We start from the raw sequence: 20,012 nt of genomic DNA, 5'->3' as shown, positions 1-20,012 counted from the left end.
TGTCTTCCGCGGCGAGGAAAAAAAAGATATACATAAAACAAATGTATATATATATATATGTATATATATTTTTTCAGTGACAGACGGGGGCGTGTCCTCGCGTGCGACGTACGCGGAAGTGACGGACACGGCGAGCTGGCGCACACCGACCTGACCTAACGCGAGCGACTTGTCGGTCGGGCGACGGACGTGATGGGGGACGCGGCCTGCGCCGAGGACGAGGTGACGGGCGAGCTCGAAAGATGTGACACACGTGTTCGCATGTTCGTTCGCGGCCGTATTCCGGGCGCAGGGCCAAGGGGGGTTGACTTCCGGGGGTGTTCGCGACACGTCCGCGGAATACTTGAGGTGTTGCGTTGAGGTCGTTGGACTTTGCAGATCTTCTGTGGTCCAGCAGAAGAAACCTTCCTCCAACTCATGTGAAAGAGGTTTTCATCAGCCAGCTTCTGACCTGCGAGCCTGTGGTCTTGGTCTACGCGTGTGTGGTGACGTGGTGTTTTTTTTTCTTTTCCCTCCTCTCTGTAACGTGATGCCGTCCTCGACACCGGACACGGTTGGGATGTAGGAACCCCGCCCGGCATCTTTTCGCCGGTGTGAACGTCCATTGTGTGGCGAAAGGATGTGCTGAGACGGCAGGTTGAGCAGCCGTGTCTGGAATCTTGAGAATGTGGCAGACTCCAGCGAAATTGTGAAAGGCGAGTCTGTTCTGCCACAGAATGCAGAGCTGCTCGGGTTTTTGTCGCCCTGGTGCTCCTTATCGGGTGTTCTTTCAGGTCTTTTCATCATCATGTTCATTCAGAATTAACTCTCGACGTTTCTTCATATACACCAAAAGGAAGATGTGAAGGAGAACCTAAAGAAACGCTTCAAGGAACATGTTTCTTTGGGGTTCACCTCCTTTTGGTCTTTCGTCAGGTTCTCCTTCAGATGTTCCATCAGGTGTTTATTTAGGTTGTCCTTCAATCTCCTATTTGGGTATTCCTTCGGGTGGTGCTTTGTTGCTCTTCGGGTGTGTCTTTCGTTGACCGTGGCAAAAAGTTCAGCCGAGGTGCTGTGACGAGAAAAACTGCAACCCTGTATTTTGAGGGTTTTGAGGCGCTACAATGCACTGTGTTATTTCGTTGTTGAACCACAAAGACATGGGGCGATTGTCAATGAAGATGCACAAGTCCTCAAAGAAGAGGAATCGGGTGAGGTTAAAGAAGAGAGTTTGGCTGCAATGATCCGTCGCCCTAATCGCTGACTGCACGAGTACATTGCGCTGACAAAGACTCTATGTGTTTTGCTTTCTAGCCACAGGTAGATATGAAATTGTGAATATAGTATGTAGTATATGAAGCATACTTCAGTCGGTTTCGCGGCAGGCTTTCGGCTTTTCATCACATGTTCCTGCAGGTTCTCCTTCAAGTGTTTTGTCAGGTCTTTATTGAGGTTGTCCTTCAACTTCTTTGGTCTTTCAGGTGCTCACCTTGAGGTTCTCCTTAAGGTGTTTCTTTCAAGTCGTCTTCCGGTGTTCCTTCAGGTGTTTCTTTCGGTTGTTCTTTCAGGTGTTGCTTCAAGTTCAACTTCAGTTGCTCCTTGAGGTCTTTCTTTTACGTTTGCCTTCCGGTGTTCCTTGAGGTGTTTTTTATTAATGTTTTTTAGGTTGTACTTCGGGTTCTTCTTCGGGTGGTCAGGTCATTCGTAAAAAAAAAAAAGATGACCCTAACGACAGAGTTGTGTGTTTGTGTGTGTGTGTGTTTGGCAGGAACATTTTGAGGATGCCTACGACCGCATCCCCACGTGAGTTGAGCAGTTCGTGGCACTCCGCCGCTTCGTGTGTGCGCTTCTTTCACATTTTGTGGATTTAACCCGCGTGTGCGCGCGCTTGTGCCCGTCCGCAGTGCGTGTCAGATGGACCTGCAGTCCGCCATCCAGGAGACTCAATGTGCCCTCAATCTGGTCCTCAACAACAAGTTCTCGGAAGCCCTGGAACTCCTCAAGCCGTGGTAACCATTTGCCAGTGTGAGTCCAGTCTCTGTCCTGTTGTAACCGCCGCGCGTTTGCGTAGGTGGCGGGACAGCATGTACCACGCGTTGGGTTACAGCAGCATCTTAGTGATGCAGGCCGCCATGACCTTCGAGCACAGGGACATCCAGATCGCCATGGCGACCATCAAGGAGGCCTTACACACCTGTCAGAGGTATGAGGGGACCAAACCAAACGCTCGTCGCCCTTCGTGACGCTCGTGTCTGCGCCCTCCCTCAGGTTTCGCAAGAAGAACTCGGTGGTGGGGTCCCTATCCAGTCTGATCAGCAGGCAGTCCAACCTTCAGGAAGGTACTTGCACAACCTCCACCCCCCGCTGCCCCCTCCCCGCCCGAGACGTAACGTGCGACGCCCTTTGCGTCCTCAGAGGAGATGCACGCCGAGCTCTGCTACGCCGAGTGCTTGCTCCAGAAAGCCACGCTGACCTTCGTGCAGGACGAGAACATGATCAGCTTCATCAAAGGAGGCATCAAAATTCGAAGCAGCTACCAAATCTACAAGTCAGTCCTTTCTTCCTCTTGGTTCACTCTTGCATTCATTCAAGTGGACATATTATGCAAGCTTTTTCATTGCTCGTACAACAAATGGAATAAAGGCTCGAGCTCTGCCGTGAGTCGCGAAAAGAAAAAGGTGTTCAAGTCAAGCACCTTGTGTTTTATTTGTGAAAAAAAAAAAAAAAAATGCATGCTTCCTTTTGACCTTGGTTTCTTCTTTTGTCACTTCCTGTCTCAGGGACTGTCACAATGTGCTGAATGTCGCTCGCGAGCTGAGCAGCCAATCAGACTCGCGCAGGCAATTTGAGGGCGGAGTCAAGCTGGGCATCGGCTCCTTCAACTTGGTGGGTTCTGGTGCTCCCGCTGTGGCGTTTTCTACTGCTCGGGATTATTAATCAGATGACAGCGAACGTCCGCGTATGGCGTGGGATGCGTTCCCGGGCCCGCCCGTGACGTAGAGACGGATGACCTCAAATTCTGTTTTGCAGCAGGGGCACGCGTGAGCGCTGAAGTGCGATATAGTGGGGCGTTCACTGGCATCATTTATATGATGTTTTTATGATGATTATTATGCTTCTGACTCTGTGAATGCTAACAAACACGCAACGGGTCCCACCAGATGGTGTCCCTCCTCCCGCAGAGGATCCTGAGGTTGCTGGAGTTCATGGGCTTCTCCGGGAACAGGGCAAGTGGTCTTCGTCGTCGTCTACCAATTGTGACACTGTGTGTGTCTCTCGGTGTGTGTGTGTGTGTGTGTTGACAACACAAAACCTTCCCGACAGGAGTTTGGCTTGTCCCAGCTGCGAGAGGGAACGTCCGGCTGCAGTTTGCGCTCCATCTTGTGCACGCTGACGCTGCTGTTCTACCACACATACGTCTCCCTGGTGCTGGGTGCGTGCGCGCAATTGCCTTACCTGGATAAATAAAGGTAAAATAATAAATATTAATAAAATTAATATCTGTGTGTGTGTGTGTGTGTGTGTGCCCAGGAAGCGGCGAGGGGAACGTCGTGGAAGCTGAAGCTCTGCTGGAGCCGTACCTTCACAAGTATCCCAAAGTAAGACCTCGCGCTCACACCCCTCGCGCGTTCCTCGGCCCCGTTCGCTGACCTCTGCGCGGCTCCTTCCAGGGCGCCATCATTCAGTTCTACTCGGCCCGGCTCGCCGCGCTGCGGGGACACTTCGAGGAGGTTCGTGACTCGGCGACAGCGCCGCCATCGGCGTGGGCCGAGCGGGCTCTGACGCGTGTAGTTTGGTGTGCGCGTTGCAGGCGTGTTTGGGCTACCAGGAGTGTGTGAGCAGCCAACAGGAGTGGAAGCAGATCCACCACTTGTGCTACTGGGAGCTGATGTGGACGCACTCGTACCGGCAGGATTGGCCGCAGGCGTACCGATACGCCGAGCTGCTTTGCTGCGAGAGCCGCTGGTCCAAGGTGAGCGCCGGGGGTCCGGCGGCCCACGCGCGCACGCGGCGCTGACCCGTCCCGTCTTCCCGCAGGCCATATACGTGTACCAGAAGGCCGCCATCCTCAGTATGATGTCGGCGGAGGACGTGAAGAAGACTGGCGAAGACGTGGTGGAGCTCTTCAGGTGCGTGTTGCATCGATTCTCAGTCTTCCTGTCAGCAAGTTTTTCGCAATGAACGCATGAAGCAAAATTTGGTACCTTTTTTTTTTTTTTTTTTTTTTTTTTTTTTTTTTTTTTTTTTTACTTTCCAAGTTACTCCAGTACATTTTTGAAATATAGTTCAGTTGAAGTTAAATTTTAAGAACGTTTGCATTTAATCTTTACAAAATGTTTTTTTTCATCCATTTATTTAGGTACAAACTTTTATGTGCGATCCCTTTTTACTGAATCCGTAGATTTTACTTTTTTCAGGAATAAAACCTCTGCCTCCTTTTTGATTGAATACTTTAGCCTTCTATGTATCTGTGTTTTAACGTTGACCCAAATGGTTTTGAGTTGGTATTTGGTGTAATAAGGTTGAGAACCAAACTGCAAAATAAATCTTGTCAAGAATATTTGTCTTATTTCTACTCAAAACTAATCTGATTCCCCTTAAAATAAAAGTTGCGAGCGCATTCAAGGGAAACGAGATGACTCGGCAACTTGAAATTATTCGAAATAAAATTGCCAGTTGGAGTGAGAAAAAAGTTGGTCCACTAATAAAAATGTGATTGGAACAAGTGAGAATGGTCGAAAAAGAAGTTACTTTTTAATTGTCATCAGATTTAGTTTTGACTCGAAGCAAGACAAATATTCTTGTTGAGATTTTGAGGTTTTTTTTTTGTTGTTTTTTTTTGTTGCTGTGTGGCTTTCGTCGGACGGGCATTGCGTTTGATTGTCCGTGTGCGTGCAAGGCAAGTGGAGGGGCTCAAGCAGCGGCTGGCGGGAAAGTCCATCCCCACCGAGAAGTTCGCGGTCAGGAAATGTCGCCGCTACAAGGCCGGCACACCCGTGCCGCTGGTGCTTCCCGCTCTGGTAGTTAACGCTCGTCATTTCCCTTCCGATGTCACGCAGAGCGCCCGCGTTGATGCGTTTTGTTTGTTTGCGTGTGTGTATATGTGTGTGGGTGTGGCCCCTAGGAAATGATGTACATTTGGAGCGGCTTCACCATCGTGGGCAAGCGAGCCGACTGCACCGAAGCGCTGCTGGTTACCATCGAGGCGGCCGAGGAGCAGCTTCGCCGCGACTCCCGTGAGTGACGCGGCGCCCCCTGGTGCTTGTGCGCCGCACGCTCTACGCTGACCTCTGCCCCCAAATACCCACCCGCCCCCTCCCAGAGCCGTCCGAGTTCCACGTGGACGACGGCTGCCTGGTGCAGATGCTGAAGGGTCTTTGCCTCAAGCACGCCGGCCGCCCGCTGCAAGCCGAGCTCTGCTTCACGCACGTCCTGTCCAGGTGCGCGCGCGCACTCGCAAAGCGGCCTCGCCGGCATGTGTGACGTCCTCAAAGTCAAAGTGTGTGCGTCTCTGTCCTTGTTTGTGTGTGTGTTGCCCTGGCAGTGAAAATCGCATCCGCTACGATCACTACCTTGTCCCCTTCACGCTCTACGAGATGGCCCTCCTCTACCGACAGCAGGGTGACGACGCCAAGGCTGCCACCTACATGGAAAACGCCAAGTAAGTTCCTACACACACACACACACACACACACACGTTTTCGTCAGGCATCTGACGTTTTGTCGTTGGCATGGTGTCAGGAGCAACTACAAGGACTACTCCATGGAATCCAGACTGCACTTTCGCATTCATGCGGCCCTCAACAGCCTCAAAAGTTCGCCTGCTGCCAGCCCGTAATGGCCGCCGCCTCCAGTGAATGCGTGCGGCACTCGGTTTATTTTGGAATATTATTCGGGCCCGAGCAATAATCATTTTTTCTTGTGCCGACAGTTGAATTGCCTCTTCGTGGGCCTTGAACACAAATGTTTGAAGTGTAGGAGTCGTGAACATGACCCCGCAAAACTTAGCCAGTACTTGGGAGCCCCCATCACCAGTTTCGCCAACTGACTCGAAATTTGGCGGCGCAAAAAAGTCTCAAGGACCCATGCCTGAAATTGAACATGAAGTTGGTCATTTTGGGTTGAATTTCGGTACTCGCTATTACACATTTTCACCAGGCAATCGGCCCAAATGGGCCCCACCCGGAACCGGGTACCGTAAATTCCGAACTTTTTTGACCTTTGCTCAAGTTTGACGATTCTTTTGAGGATTTGCCATGAAAAACTTAGCTTGAAGTATTATTGTTTTCATTCGCCTTCAGCTTCCGTTCGTCCCACGCAGCCGCCAATCAAAATTTAATAGCATGTGATTGGCGGGCGCGTCGCACAACCTCCGTACGTCGCCATAGCAACATGCTTGTTGACAGGGAAGTAAGGAAAGAGTGTTTTTTTTTTTCTCCTACCTCTTTATTTATGATTTTGTCTTGGAATTTCACTTACACTGATAAGTTGGCAGCACAATTTGCGCATGACACTCATATTCTTATTATTGTTATTATGAAACAAATGTGCTCTTATGTGACTTTATATGTTCTGCACTCCCGGCCGGCTTAAACGGCGACACACACTCCAGCTGACGTCTTGGCGTGTAAGCGTGCGAGCATGTTTTCGTCGCCGCGGCGACCAAAAACCTCCGCAAAACGGCAAGCAGCCAGCTGACGCAACACGGGCAGGCAAACGAACGCGTGTCGAGCGCGCCCACGCGCGGGTTGTCACAAGAGTGAAATGTTTACGTGACGACCAGACTTTGTCCCACTTGAAAAACACTTCTTTCCTCATCGGCGAGATTATGTGTGTAACAAGTCACAATTTTTTTTTTTTATATATATATAAATGTGGTCTGATAAATGTGTCACTTTCCTTTTTTTGTGCCTCTTTGTGATTAATTCTTCACGAAACTGCCCTCAGAGGATTTTGTGAAATATTATTTTTTTGTTCCAATTACATGGCTTCAAACCAAACATGTCAGCAAACTAAGCTCATAGCCCCCTACCCTAATGTAAAGTCTTTTCATAGAAGTACTTCAGGCATGACAAATCAAGTGTGCGTGTTGCAACATTATCCAAAGTAATGTGTGAATTTGTGCAATGCAAACTTTTCCAGCTTTATTTTCTATTTATATTCAAATACGCTTTTCGACGTGAACTCGTTCATTTTCGTTTGCTTTTCTGTACTTTTTCTTTTGCTCTTTGTTTTTCAATGCTTTTAACCGCAAAAAGCACGTTGTGTACGACATGCGCTACGTAAATCAATGTGCCTATTTAATGACGCGTTCACCTGGCATCAAGTCATGTTCTTTTGTCATTGGAAGGAAAAGGAAATAAATGCATTCCCGACAAGCCTTTGTTTTTGTTTTTTTGCCTCCGCTCAGCTGTCAATGTGCTCGTCGGCTCCCTCGACTGGAATGCGAAAGAATCACTGAATTAATTGTTCAAACTTGTTCATCATGTTACAGTGGCTTAATCAAACCTCTGCATCGTTTTTGACGCTTGGGCCACTTTCTGTCAAACGTTTCACACCCCCTGGTCTCGAGCTGAAATGAAAGGAATAAAAACGCACGCGACGCTGGCGGACATGCGGAATTACTCGCATTTATTTCAGCCCCCGCCAGGAGAAACGTGTACAGTGCTTTCACCAATACAACAGATTTGTTCCATTTGACCTCTGACCCTTGCCAACAAGCACAACCGACACTAGCAACACCAACAACCCGACCAACACTTTCTGGGTCCACTTGGCTGTCCGGCGTGACCATGAAAGGTATTTTCTCGAGCTTTCTCGTATGTTGTTTGATGTCCAATTCATGTTGTGCGATGTTTGTGTTCTTGGCCCGATCGATGCGGTTTGTCCTCTTCGGCCAGGCGAGCTAATAATTGACGGATGAACTCATCAACAGGCTTGTTTAGCTCCCGCGGAGCGCGAGAGTCAACAGTGTTCGTCGTTTCGTCAGGATGAAACTTTGTCTTCTCCTGCCGCTTCTCCTCATCTCCAACTCGGTGAGTTCATCTTTTTTTTTTTTTTTTTTTTGTTTTTTTTACTCCAAATTGTTATGCACATTATAGGATTTGAGCTGTTTGTTTCGCTCACTGATCTCAATCTCAAAATGGTTTGACAATTTGGTTGTTCCCCATTATTAAGCAATTCGCAGTTTGGATGCATCTTTGCGGGAAAAAAAGAAGAATACTTGCTTTAGCTACGGGGACAGAGGAATAATTGTGGCCGCCAGTATCCCCTGAAAGCAAACCTATTGAGAACCTGCGGTGAATACTTCTGGGAGATGAGATACTGGACTTGGACTTTGAATGGATGAGACAGTTGTTAAGGTGGCAAAGAGGTCCGATGATAACTTGATCATACTCCCACTTGAAGTTTACTTTCAAACCAAACAAAGAAAATTACAAATTGTGTATTTAAAACAACCACGTAGCTTTATAGCCTATAACGACACGGAGACAGACAACTCACAGTACTGTCTTATATTCTTTATCCTCTGTGAAGAACGACTAATATTAGTGCTGTAGTAATGAGGTGTCTCTAGTAATCTCACAGGACACTACTAAATAAAAAATATCAGACGACACCCGCTACATAATGAATGTTGTTGTGATCAAGTGACCATGTCCCCGCAGGAGGTCACCTCGATAACGACTCGGCCAGACGACTTCGCGGGTCCGGAGGAGTGTCTCCGCAGAAAGTAGGTTGCGCTTCCCGGCCGCCGGCGAGGTCCGCTAAGGTGACTTTTTGCGCTCGCAGGCCCACGCGCGCGTCCTGCGACCTGGTCTTCTGCCCCCCGTGGCAGCGATGCATCGAAGGGCGCTGCTCCTGCAAGCCGCCGTATTTGTGCCCCACCGAGGACGTCGCTCCCGTTTGCGGGCGGGACGGCCGCCTCTACCGCTCCTACTGCCAGGTAGCTCGCCTTTGTAATGCGGGGGTTCTCAAACGTTTGGGTCATCAGCAAGTGGCATCTCGGGCCAAAGGAACAAGTTTGTCGGAGTGAATTGAGGAGCTTCATTGAGACAAAAGTATTGCAAAAGTGCAACTTGTGCTTGTCGCGCAGGCCATGGCGCTTTCGTGCCGCAGCCAGAAGTCCGCCATGTCCCACTTCGGAGAATCATGCTCAGGTTTGCTCTCAAACTCGTCTTAAGTCGAGGTCGGGCGCTTTCCGACGCGTCGTCCAACGTGCCATCGGTGTGCGTGCGCCCCCTGCAGTTGCGCAACCCAAGTTCTCCAGTTCCCTCGATCCCGACACGGGCGTGCTCACCCTCTTCGTTGCCGATGACGCGAGTCCTGGCGGGGGGAAGCGCCTGCTGGTGTGTGGGGAGCGGTGGGACATGGCGAGCGCCAACGCGGCCTGCAAGGATCTCGGTCACCCTCTGTGAGCGGGCACCGGAAACACACGACTGAAACGCACACACGCAACTAGAATACTCGTATACACAGTACTGAAAAAGTCTTCATTTAAATATGGGTCATTTTCATATCTTTTGATCAGTAGCGGTAAAGAAAAAAACAATTCTAATTTAGCAAATATTTTTATGCTCCCTTGCTGAAATTCCTATATTCTATATTCTATCTATGTATAAAATGTTATTGAGAATTTATAATTCTAGGCATTCATTGTAAAAGCAATCGTTATTGACCCATATGCTACTGTTAGCGTACGACAGCTAACGGTGCGTCGTGGGCGTGTCCTCCCGCAGCGGCGCCGCGTCTGCCGGCGCGCTCGGCCTCGCGACCCTACGTCGCAACGGCGGCGCTCCGCACTTTCCCGACAGCTGCGTTAGCGTTCGCTGTCGGGGGTTCGAGACGTCGCTGGCCGAGTGCGTCATCCACGACGGCGTCCGGGTCGGCGACCGGAAGGTTGCCACGGCGACCTGCTATGACAAGACCAACGTGCCAGAAGGTATGAGGGCCCGTAAAGGACAAAATTCCGGATTACCTCTCACTTGTTACTGAGATGATTTCATAAACACTCTCATACACATTACTGTAATACTCTCACAGTTGACTGAAACACATCCTACACAAACGCTCTCATGCACACTACTGAAACACTCCCACATAAACACACCAATGAAATGCTCTCACACTACTGAAAGTTTACTCTCTCACACACTACTGAAACACAGCCACTACTGAAATGCTCTCACATACACGACTGAAAAGTTATTCGGAGAGCGTCTTAATAGTGCATGTGAGAGTATTTCAGTACTGTGTGTGAGCAAATGTTCTTTTTTTTTATGGTGGGTGTGAGAGCGTGGCAGTAGTGAGAATTTTACAGTGCGGCCGTGTGAAAGTGTTTCAGTAGTGTGTGTGTGTGTGAGAAAGAGCACTTGGGTAGTGTGTGAGAGTTTTCAGTTGTGCAAGAGTTTTTTCTGTAGTGTGAGTGTGTTTGAGTGTGTCTTGTTTTTGAATCATTTTTCAGTCGTGCTTGAGTGTTTCAGTTGTTTGCGTGTGTGTGTGAAAGCATTTCACTGTTGTGTGTGATGGAATTACGTCGCCGATGACCCGTCATATGAGGTGTGTGGCGCCTTCGCTGACAAACACACACCCTTTTGACCTGCTCCTTGTCTGGCAGAGTGCGGCTTTGCGTGCGCCAACGGGAAGTGTGTGTCCACCAACCGGGCGTGCGACGGGGTCGACGACTGCGGCGACCGCAGCGACGAGATGTGCTGCAAACGTAAACGTCACGTACGCACGCGCACGTAAACCCTTTCCGCCGTCACTGTCGTTTTCTTCCCCCCCCCGCACCCACCCCCCTCCCCGCCAGGCTGCAGAAGTGGCGCCTTCCGCTGCGAGACGGGCGTGTGCGTGCACGCGGACGCAGGGGAGGACGGACAGATGGACTGTTTGGCGGGAGAAGACGAGGCGGTGACGCACAGTGAGACACAAACGCGCCGACACAGCACATTCGAGAGGAACTGAACCTCTTGCATACGCTTTGTATGGTATCGACATTTGATACCAGCAAAAAAAACACACTCAATGACTTTAACTAAAGTGACCTAAAATGATCCAAACCTGAAAATATTGTATTTTATATATATATATATATATATATATACACACAGGTGCTACAAAGTTTGTGTACACTGAGGCTTGTTCTGAGTCGAATTTGACCTGTGTGTACGAAATTGGATTTTAGATTCACAGATGTCCCTCTCGATGTCGTGGTTCACGTTTTGCTGCTTCACTGCAACGTTTTAAATTTGATCTTTTAGCATACCTACACTGCGTTTCACATTATTCCGCGCAACAGAGTTTCAAGACATTTTACGTTTCAAAGTCTGAAACATTCAGGATTAAGCTTCCGTTTATTCGTGTCAGACAGGCTCTGAATCCATTTTGAAAAGATCTGTAGTCGACAATTATGATGAGGATATTCTCGGCCCGGGTCAAAATTGACCTGAAACATCCGATGTGTGTGCGGAAAATGAACAGTGAGAAAGCATTCAGTGATCGACTTGTACTGTCGCGCAGAGCTGGCCAGGGCGGAGTCGAACAGCACAGGTAGGGACTCTGAAAGGATCCCGCTGAGAAGCTTCTGCCATGTTGACCACTGATTACATCATTCCCTCTCCTGCTTCCAGAGTACATCTCTCCTAGGAAAGGTTTGTAATTCCAACTGGTGTCTACACACAGTGGGGCAAGCAATGATTTGATCCCTGCTGAATTTGGAATTTTGCTCACCGACAAAGAAATTTAAAAAACCCATTCACTGCCATTGACGGCTTTCGAAGTCAAATATCCATGTTAACTGGGAGGGCTGGCAGTGAACTTTTAACATTTTCCATTTTTTTATGGTGGATTATTGATTACGCTAATAGAGAGACTATCAGTCAAAAATGCCCCGACTTCATGTGCATGTGTGCGTTTAGAAACGCGCGACAACCGTGCACATCTGGAGTCCAAGTTGCAGTGCGGCGTTCCCAACATGACCGCCGCTTACGACGACAGCGTCAGGGACCGAGTGAGCCGCATCAAGAGAGTCGTCGGCGGCGTGGCGGCCAACCGGGTGAGTTGCCGTGTTGTCGGGCCTCAAAGTCGTGTCTCATACGTTGCGTCGCTCCCGCGCAGACGCAGATCCAGTGGCAGGTGGGCCTGGAAGAAAACGGGAGGATGAACTGCGGGGGAACTTACATCGGAGGCTGCTGGGTCCTCACGGCGGCTCACTGTGTCAGGTGCGACTGTGTGAGAATTAGTTCTTGACATCCAGCTCAAGTGGCTGTGTTAAGAATTCACCAATCACATTCAAGCTAATTTTTTTTCATGAAAGAAAAGCCTACCAGAACATTTGAAAGTTTTTTTGAGGGGGGGAGCACTTTAAATAGTAACAGTTGTGTGCTAACTTGCATTTAACATGTTTGAATGCGATTGGTTAATTCTTAACACGGCTGTTCTAAAAGGTGTGCACAATATCTCAGTTTTGTTTTATTTTAATTATGTATCTTTTATCTAATTTTTTAAAAAGCACAAAATGCTGGCAATTGAACAGGGGAGTGTAGACTTTTTATATCCACTGGAGGGGTCCTGTTCTGGATTTTCCCCTTAGCCGGGTCGCCAAGCAACAGGCTTGTTTGTCCGTCCTTCCAGGCCCAACCCGTCGGCGTTCCGCGTGAAGTTTTCCATGTGGAAGAAGTCAAGGCCTCAGGACACCACCGACATCATCCCAGTGGGCGCGGTCATCATCCACCCCGGGTAGCGCCGGCTTCCCCGCCCCTTCGCTAGCTCGCGTCGGCGTGCTAGCGTCGCTAGCCTCGATGTTGTCGCGCAGGTACAACGCCAGCACGTACGAGAACGACATCGCCCTGGTACGGCTCAAGGACCTCCCGGAGGAGGTGGGCAAGTGTATGGAGGACAACCCTGCGGTGAAGCCCGCCTGCGTCCCCTGGTCCAAGCGGCTCTTCAACGCCAACCACACGTGCAGCATCTCGGGCTGGGGCCGCACAGCAGGTGTGTGTGGATTTAAAACTCTGCTCAAAGTTTTCAAATTCAAACGGAACAAAATGACGGTTTTGGAGTGGCCTCGTCAAAGGCCGCGCTTGAATCCATTGAAATGCTGTGGCATGACCTTCAAAAGGCCGTGAGGCCAAAATATCTCCACAGAAATGTGAAAGACTCATTTGAAGTTCTAGAAAAAAACGCCTGATTTCACTTGTTTCTGCTGAGAGTGGTCCAACTGTGATGTCATATTTTGGTCTTCCAGTGGGAATAGCCTCGCAGGTTCTCTTGTGGGCCAAAGTGTCTCTCATCCACGACTGCCAGCGGTTCTACCAAGACCGCTTCAGACCCGGGATGATGTGCGCCGGTCAGTGTCAGCCAGTCACAGCGGCGCGCGTCCGTCCGTGCCCACGTTGAAATGTGTGTGTGTGTGCGCGCTTGCGTGAAGGTGACCTAGAAGGAGCCGTAGACTCGTGCCAGGGGGACAGCGGCGGCCCTCTCGTGTGCGAGGACCACCTGGGCGTGTCCTACCTGTGGGGCATCGTCAGCTGGGGCGATCAGTGCGGCCAGCCGGGCTTCCCGGGCGTTTACACTCAGGTGATACAAATCCGGCCCGATTATCGGTCTACGTGCACACTGCTTAGCATTTACGATTTGCCGGCCCTGGACCACAGGCGGGGGGAAAAATTCCGATCACACGCGATAATACGGTCCAATTCCTGGCCGACGTTTTGTCTGCAGGTGGCGCACTACTTTGAGTGGATCCGCCTGCACACGGGCTGGCCCGCCGTCACCCGGTTCAACTCGTGATCGGCATCATCATCATCATCATCATCTTCCTCTTCATCGTCGTCTTTGATTGTTTGCGCCTATTAAACGCACTAGAGGGAATGTTTGCATCGTCTGGAGGACTCTTGCCGTGTGACTGACTGGCCGCTGTCTGCGTGTGTGTGTGTGTGTGTGTGTGTGTGAGTGGGGGAAGGGGGGTCGTGTGCGTGTGTGTGTCTGTGTTTGGGGGAAAAAAGTCGACAGTGTTCACACTCATTTTGAAAGCAGCACGTCCGTATGCCGTCTTATTTTGAAACCGCTCCGCAAAAACTTATTTATTCCCAATTTAAAACTGTATGAACCTCCCCAGACTCTTTACATTGTACATTTTAGTCCTTTTCAGATGTTTTAATGAATTTTTTTTTTTTTTTTTTTTACAGTTGTACATGGTACTAGTCCCACTCGTGGTCCGCAGGCTCCCTCTTGTGGTACGTGAAACAATCACTGCCCGAGTACAATTCAGTTGTATTTAACTTTCATGTGCAATACGTTGATTTTGGATCGTTACTTTCGATCCAGTTTTCCCTTTATATTTAAGCGCGGCGTTAAATGTTCAAACTGCATAATATTACAGGAGCATACTAAAAGCTTTTAGGTCGTTTTTGTGGTACTTTGAGAATTTTTCGAGGTGGTACTCGATGTAAAATGTTTGAGAGCCACCGTTCAAGTAGAACAAAGTGAAAGAAACTTGACTCACAACAACAGTCGAAATGAACCACCCCCCCACCCCCTTGTATCGGTGGTCCTGGAGTGGGGGGGGGTATCGGTGTCCGTGAAAGGGCAGGGGCGGGTCACAAGCGCGTGGCCTATAAAGTGCACGCGCGCCAGTTTGCGGAAAGAAGAAGCTGAAGAGGTTTTTTTTGGGTGGGGGCATGACTCGCAACGTGGACGCGCTGCTGTGCGCGCTCTCCCTGGCGACGGTGGCGTGCGCCAGGGATGTGCGTGTCCGGCTCAACTCCATCCGGACGGTGGTTGTGCACAAGGGGCCCGCGGTCTCGTTCAACGGGAGCGCGTGGGAGCTGACGGTGAGTGTTTGAACGCTTGCGTGTGTCCGCGAGTGGTTGCCTGCTCGCTAACGTGTGTGTGCGTGTGTGTGTGTGTGTGTGTGTTTGCATGTGCAGCACAGGCAGTGCATCAGCGACCTGGAGTGCAGCGAGGGGAGCTACTGCCACGCCCCCTACAGAGGCCCCGCCCACTCCAGCTGCCGGACCTGCAGGAGGAGGAAGAAGCGTTGCCATAGAGATGGCATGTGTTGCCCCGGCAACCTCTGCAGCAACAGTAAGACCCGTTGATGTCCTCCAGCACAGGGACTCTCCGTTTATATCCGCAAGAAATAACAAACCGCCGTATGGCGAGACCGTCAAATAAAACATTTTCAAAATGGTTTTCCCCCTCTCACATGCCTTCAACACATTTCAGCTTCTTAAAACGTCTCTCTCGCGGTCACAAAATGTGATCGGATAACATCACTTTGAGGAAACAACAACAGAATGGTTCAAATGAGAGGCAAAAGCGTGCTTGCTTCAAGCTCCTAGTTGACGTCTACTGTCAAACTGAAAAACACAATCGAATTCAACGTTTGCATATTTAAACACTAAAATGTTCAACCAAACTTAGAATTTCATCATTTCCACAAGCACAATCCTAACATAATGTGAAACACTGGAGAAGGGCTAACAGAAATTAGCATCAATGTTAGGGTAAATTCAAAATAATGAAAAAAATATATAACTGGGATTGTAGCAAGGGTTCATTGTACATTAAAAGTTGCGAGGCGTGCCACTCAAACGGTGTCTCGCGCAAGGTGTGTGCGTTCCCGACGGCGACGCGACGGCATCCCAGCAGATTGCCGAGCACGACGACTGGGCGAGCGCTGTGGCCTCCCCCAAGGCAAGATGGAGCAAGATGGAGGTCAGAGGAGCGTCCGGGAAAGGTAAGTGTCGCGTCCCGTAAGAGAGGAAGTGGTCAAATGTCTCGCTAACCGTTCTCGGGTCGCCAGGCCAAGTCGGCGACCCGTGTCTCGCCGCCGCCGACTGTTCGGACGGGCTGTGCTGCGCTCGCCACTTCTGGACGCGCATCTGCAAGCCCGTCTTACACGAGGGACAAGTTTGTTCGCGCCAACGCGGGAAGCAGCGGCGACGTGGCCTGGAGCTCTTCCAGCGCTGTCCCTGCGGCGAAGGACTGGCCTGCCGCACGCCGCCCGGGGGCCCCCGAACCTCAGCCGCCGCCCTGCCCCCGTCCTTAGCGGCAGCAAAGTCCAAGTTCGCGGCCTACTCACGCCGCCCTACCCCTCTGGCGGCAAAGACAAGACTGCACGAGTGTCAGAGGAAGTGAAGCTCACAAAGGTAGGGTTGAGCGGGGGGGGGGGTCGGCGTCCAGTATCGGGATGCAAACGCTAATCCTCTTGATCTGCATTCACACACAGGTGACCAGTCATCGGAAAGTCAAGAGTAAATCAACCGAGATATCTGGAAGAGAATTGTGGACTTGCACAAGTCTGGTTCATCCTTGGGTGAAATTTCCAGATGCCATGTACCAAGTTGATCTGTTCAAACAATTATAAGTATTTTTTAACCATTGAACTGCTTGAAATGTTTATTGGCGATCAACATGTTGATGATCGACGTTCCCCATGAACGACTCGCTTTTCGCCGAAGCGCAAACCAACGGGCTTTGTTTTTCGTAAAAATGTTCGTAAATTCCAACTGCGGCCTTAAGGGTAGCTCATCGTAACACTTTAATACGGTATTAATAGTAATCACAATTGAAACGAACCGTGTGAAAGGTTATCACGCTTTATCAGCGAATAACGACACCACCCAACCCGGCAACGACCAGACGACACGTGTATCGGAGGAAGTGACGCTCGCACAGGTGGAGTCAAGCGGGTGGAGGGGGAGTGGGCGCCCAGTATCGCCATGGTAATGAACTTCCTGTTGAGCGGCATTCACACGCAGCCAGTTCCCTCTCGGTGAGCAGTTCTTCACTTCTTTGTTTGTGCTGAAAGTGCCCAATACACGACCATTCAAAGCTTTGGGCTCACTTAGAAATGGCCTTATTTGTTTTTTTATTGTTTCAATTAGGATAAAGAAATAGTCTTGACATTGTTAATTTGTTAAAAAAAAAAAAAAAAAAAGTGTTTTTCTTTCAAAAATAACTTTCGAATGACGATCTACATTGGCGATGACTCGTTTGAGTCAATGGGCTTTGTTTGCTTGCCGCGGAAATGATTGTCACCCTCGTGTTATCGTTTTTTTTTTTTTTTTTTTTTTATGTGACGATGACGATAATCAGCGCTTGGCTGAATTAGCGAGCAAGTGGATTTTCTGTTCACAATGGACAGGATCAAATGATGGCATCCACAAGTGTAGCTCTCGGACATTTCCCTTCGTCTGTGGCGTGACGTGAGACATGCTGATGAGCAGATAGAAAAACATGATGGAACTCACAAGTGTCCTTTTCATTTGTCACACCAACAGAGAACAACACACCGCCATTGTTTTTTTTTTTTGCGTGTCAAATGTCAGCCATGGTTGCCTGGCTCGAAGCAACAGCAGTAACCACGCGAGCGCGACGATGTCATCGAACGGCGTCGTTCACGTCTATGTGCGTCCGATGGAGCAGTTGGTGAGGGTCGGTGCCCTGCACAGGCCTTTCCCCTTCACCTGGAAGCCGCAGCCGTTGTAGTTGGCCACGCCGCGGGCGTCCACCCGGAGGCCCGGCTGAACGTGCTCCCACACGCGCTGCTTGGCCTGCAGCTCCGGCTCAGGTTCACCTGGTATGCACACACACGTGCACGCTGATGTCATTCTAAATTTGAAGATTATGGCGCACTTGTAACATGAGACTAAAATGTTTTGAATGTCTTTGGTGAGGTCAAAATATGTGCCACGAGCGCTGATGCGTGTCACCCACCGCCGGGATGTATCGAGCAGTTTGACCGCCGCATTTGTGTTATGCTGCCTCCAAGTGGCCAAGGCGGGCACAGGAAAAGGAGCGGCACAATGAAAGGAATCGCGGCATTAAATCGGTACGCACAAACCGTTTCATTCCATCCATCCGTCCAGTTTCCGCACCATGCGGGTCGCGGGCGTGCTTGGAGCCTGTCCCAGCTATCTTCGGGCGAGAGGCAGGGTACACGCTGAACTTGTTATTCTATGTTTTTATCATTTCCACTCATTTTATTGGGGCACGATGACTTGAGATACGAGTGTGTTCACGGAGCGGATTGAAGTCGTTTCTCAAGGCACCACCCCCTGTATGTGCTATTAGACTGTTTTGTCTGTCCGAGTCTATTGTTTGTCTCTGTAAGTGTGAAAGGATGGAAGTTTGGGAGTGTCACCGTGGTTACCAGGGTAGTTGAGGAAGGTGACTCTGTCTCCGGGGGCGGAGCCCGCGGGCGGGGCCAGCAGCTCGGCCGGACCGTCGGGCCGAAAGCAGCGCAGGAGGCGGGCCTGCGAAGCCACGCCCTTCACTTTGCAGGCCTTGACGTTGCAGAGCAACACGGCCAGCGAGCTCGTTGGCTGCCGGGCAGAAGGAATTTAGTGACGCACAAAAAGAAGGGACAGAAAGAAACGAGAGGAAAAAGAAGAAGAAGAACGCGCTCGTACGTCGTCCGGCCGGCACTTGCTGACGACCGTGCGGGGGGCCTTCTCTCCCGTGTCTACGTCTCGAACGGTCAGATCGGCCGCTAGCGGGTGGCGGCGAACGGCGAGGACGCGCCCGACTCTCAGGTCGAGGCGCGACACGTCGACTGCGGGCGCCGCCTCGAGAGGGGGCGCTTCAGGAGCAGCTGGGCGGGCAGAGAAAGGGGCGTCGTTACTGCGTTGTTCCAGTTCATCATCGAGAAAGAGCCAGAACCGCCACTGGCCTCACCTTTCTTGTCTCGTCTTCTCCTGCGAGTCGCCTCGCTGGCGGTCTGCGACGGTGGCGGGTTGGCAGGTTTGCTGGGTGAGAGGAGGGCCTTAGCTGCAACAAAACAGACAGGAAGAGGAGAAAAACGCCTTTCCGGCAACGACCGCGAGCGCTCGTACCGCCGCGTCTTCTCTGTTTGTCGTGGAGCTCGCGCCTCAGCTGCTCGATGTCCTTCTTCAGTTTGCCGTTTTCCACCAGCAGCTTCTTCTGCTCGCGCACGGACGCCTGCAGGACTGCCGACGAGCACAAAGGTTCACCCTTCTGTCCGCTCGGCGGAATCGTCTGCGGGGGTAAAGGGTCTTACGGGCTTTCTCTCTGGTGAGCAACGCCTGGGTTTGGAAATACTCCATCATCTTCTCGCCGTCTTCGGGATCCAACTTCATCAACGCCGCCGCCAGGCTTGAAGCAGAAGCGAAACATCAACACTTTTAACATTAAAATGATCAGTGGAGGCTGTTTATTTTCCTTGACGAATGACATATTTCTCGACTTATTTCAAAGTGTCGAAAAACAAGCTACTTTTTAACGTAACGGGTCTTATTTGAAGTGGAGTCAGATTCGTTTTGACGAGAAATAAAACAGAAGGTGGTAAGATTTTGAGTTTGTTTGTGGAGGGTTGCAGGTGAGCTTGGAGTCGATCTCTGATGACTTTGGGCGAGAGGCGGGGGTCCGCCCTTGGACCGGTCGCCCGCAGTCAATCGTGAGGCACAAACAAACATTCGTCCATTTGCTGTGGCGTGGACTCTTGCAAACAGGTCCTCGCGTGTCATGCATGCGCGCGACAGCTGTGCCGGCTCGAAATAACTTTGTCTGACAACGGCGCATGCGCACATTGGGAACAAGCGTGACTAAATGTAAAAACACCCCCCAACCCCCAACACACACAAACACACACAGAAAAAAGATGCGGAATCCTAATAGAATAAACATGAAATTGTGAAGCACAAAGACTGCGCGTCACACACGTACACACTGTCACGCACACACTTGCGGCAGAGGTCCAACCTGGGATGAAACATCTTGTCCGAGTCCATGTCTCCGAGCTTTGTGTTGCCCGACGCTGACAGCCAGACACGTTTGTCCATCAGCTGTCCCAGTCCATCTTCAGCTCCGGGGGCCACGCCTCCCCACACAACCGCCTCCAGAGTAGCTTTTTTTTTTAAATTTAATTGTATTTTTTTTAATGTCAATATAATCACTTTTAATCGTATTCCGATGAAAAATAAATAAACGAGCCCATGCTGATTCATACGGTCGAAAAATGAATCGAATGCCAAAAGAAATGAAAGTGAAAGAGGGGTTTCAGTGTG

At 50.3% G+C, this 20,012-nt stretch overlaps 4 protein-coding genes across 8 annotated transcripts; 3 read left to right on the top strand and 1 right to left on the bottom strand.

Moving 5' to 3' along the window:
• Window positions 1-99: 99 nt before the first annotated feature.
• Window positions 100-7,360, top strand: LOC133472440 (tetratricopeptide repeat protein 39B). Of its 4 annotated transcripts, none has more exons than XM_061763208.1 (18): window positions 100-222; window positions 1,748-1,782; window positions 1,884-1,988; window positions 2,051-2,182; window positions 2,248-2,318; window positions 2,395-2,527; window positions 2,760-2,865; window positions 3,141-3,206; window positions 3,304-3,412; window positions 3,511-3,578; window positions 3,651-3,710; window positions 3,791-3,952; window positions 4,018-4,109; window positions 4,880-5,000; window positions 5,105-5,216; window positions 5,303-5,420; window positions 5,525-5,641; window positions 5,722-7,360. In XM_061763208.1, exons 1-18 carry the CDS (start codon window positions 193-195, stop codon window positions 5,816-5,818), a joined length of 1,734 nt encoding a protein of 577 aa, XP_061619192.1. In that variant the 5' UTR covers window positions 100-192; the 3' UTR covers window positions 5,819-7,360. The 4 variants fall into 4 exon arrangements, with proteins under 4 accessions (XP_061619192.1, XP_061619193.1, XP_061619195.1 ...); XM_061763211.1 differs by lacking the exon at window positions 100-222 and adding an exon at window positions 234-695; XM_061763209.1 differs by having other exon boundaries at window positions 105-222; window positions 566-1,782; window positions 1,884-2,182.
• Window positions 7,361-7,909: 549 nt separating this feature from the next.
• cfi (complement factor I) lies at window positions 7,910-13,864 on the top strand. 2 transcript variants are annotated; one of them, XM_061763206.1, is made up of 17 exons: window positions 7,910-8,015; window positions 8,649-8,713; window positions 8,773-8,926; window positions 9,077-9,140; window positions 9,229-9,394; window positions 9,720-9,922; window positions 10,598-10,699; window positions 10,790-10,900; window positions 11,500-11,529; window positions 11,610-11,630; window positions 11,898-12,034; window positions 12,097-12,200; window positions 12,613-12,717; window positions 12,794-12,972; window positions 13,226-13,327; window positions 13,409-13,557; window positions 13,702-13,864. In XM_061763206.1, exons 1-17 carry the CDS (start codon window positions 7,971-7,973, stop codon window positions 13,768-13,770), a joined length of 1,806 nt encoding a protein of 601 aa, XP_061619190.1. In that variant the 5' UTR covers window positions 7,910-7,970; the 3' UTR covers window positions 13,771-13,864. The 2 variants fall into 2 exon arrangements, with proteins under 2 accessions (XP_061619190.1, XP_061619189.1); XM_061763205.1 differs by having other exon boundaries at window positions 11,461-11,529.
• Window positions 13,865-14,016: 152 nt separating this feature from the next.
• LOC133472442 (dickkopf-related protein 2-like) lies at window positions 14,017-16,370 on the top strand. Its single transcript, XM_061763213.1, has 5 exons — window positions 14,017-14,813; window positions 14,910-15,066; window positions 15,593-15,721; window positions 15,788-16,133; window positions 16,214-16,370. The coding sequence occupies exons 1-4, from the start codon at window positions 14,661-14,663 to the stop codon at window positions 16,120-16,122; spliced, it is 774 nt and encodes a 257-aa protein (XP_061619197.1). The 5' UTR covers window positions 14,017-14,660; the 3' UTR covers window positions 16,123-16,133; window positions 16,214-16,370.
• A 994-nt stretch (window positions 16,371-17,364) lies between these two features.
• Window positions 17,365-19,845, bottom strand: LOC133472441 (aminoacyl tRNA synthase complex-interacting multifunctional protein 1-like). Its single transcript, XM_061763212.1, has 7 exons — window positions 19,708-19,845; window positions 19,007-19,101; window positions 18,822-18,935; window positions 18,664-18,756; window positions 18,399-18,580; window positions 18,140-18,311; window positions 17,365-17,563 (listed from the first exon to the last, which is right to left on the bottom strand). Exons 1-7 carry the CDS (start codon window positions 19,785-19,787, stop codon window positions 17,391-17,393), a joined length of 909 nt encoding a protein of 302 aa, XP_061619196.1. The 5' UTR covers window positions 19,788-19,845; the 3' UTR covers window positions 17,365-17,390.
• Window positions 19,846-20,012: the final 167 nt, after the last annotated feature.

The sequence above is a fragment of the Phyllopteryx taeniolatus genome, chromosome 23 (assembly GCF_024500385.1).
Source record: "Phyllopteryx taeniolatus isolate TA_2022b chromosome 23, UOR_Ptae_1.2, whole genome shotgun sequence".
NCBI classification, from domain to species: Eukaryota; Metazoa; Chordata; class Actinopteri; order Syngnathiformes; family Syngnathidae; genus Phyllopteryx; species Phyllopteryx taeniolatus.
The sequence above is the reverse complement of the archived record's forward strand: the minus strand, read 5'-3'. Positions and strand labels throughout refer to the sequence as shown.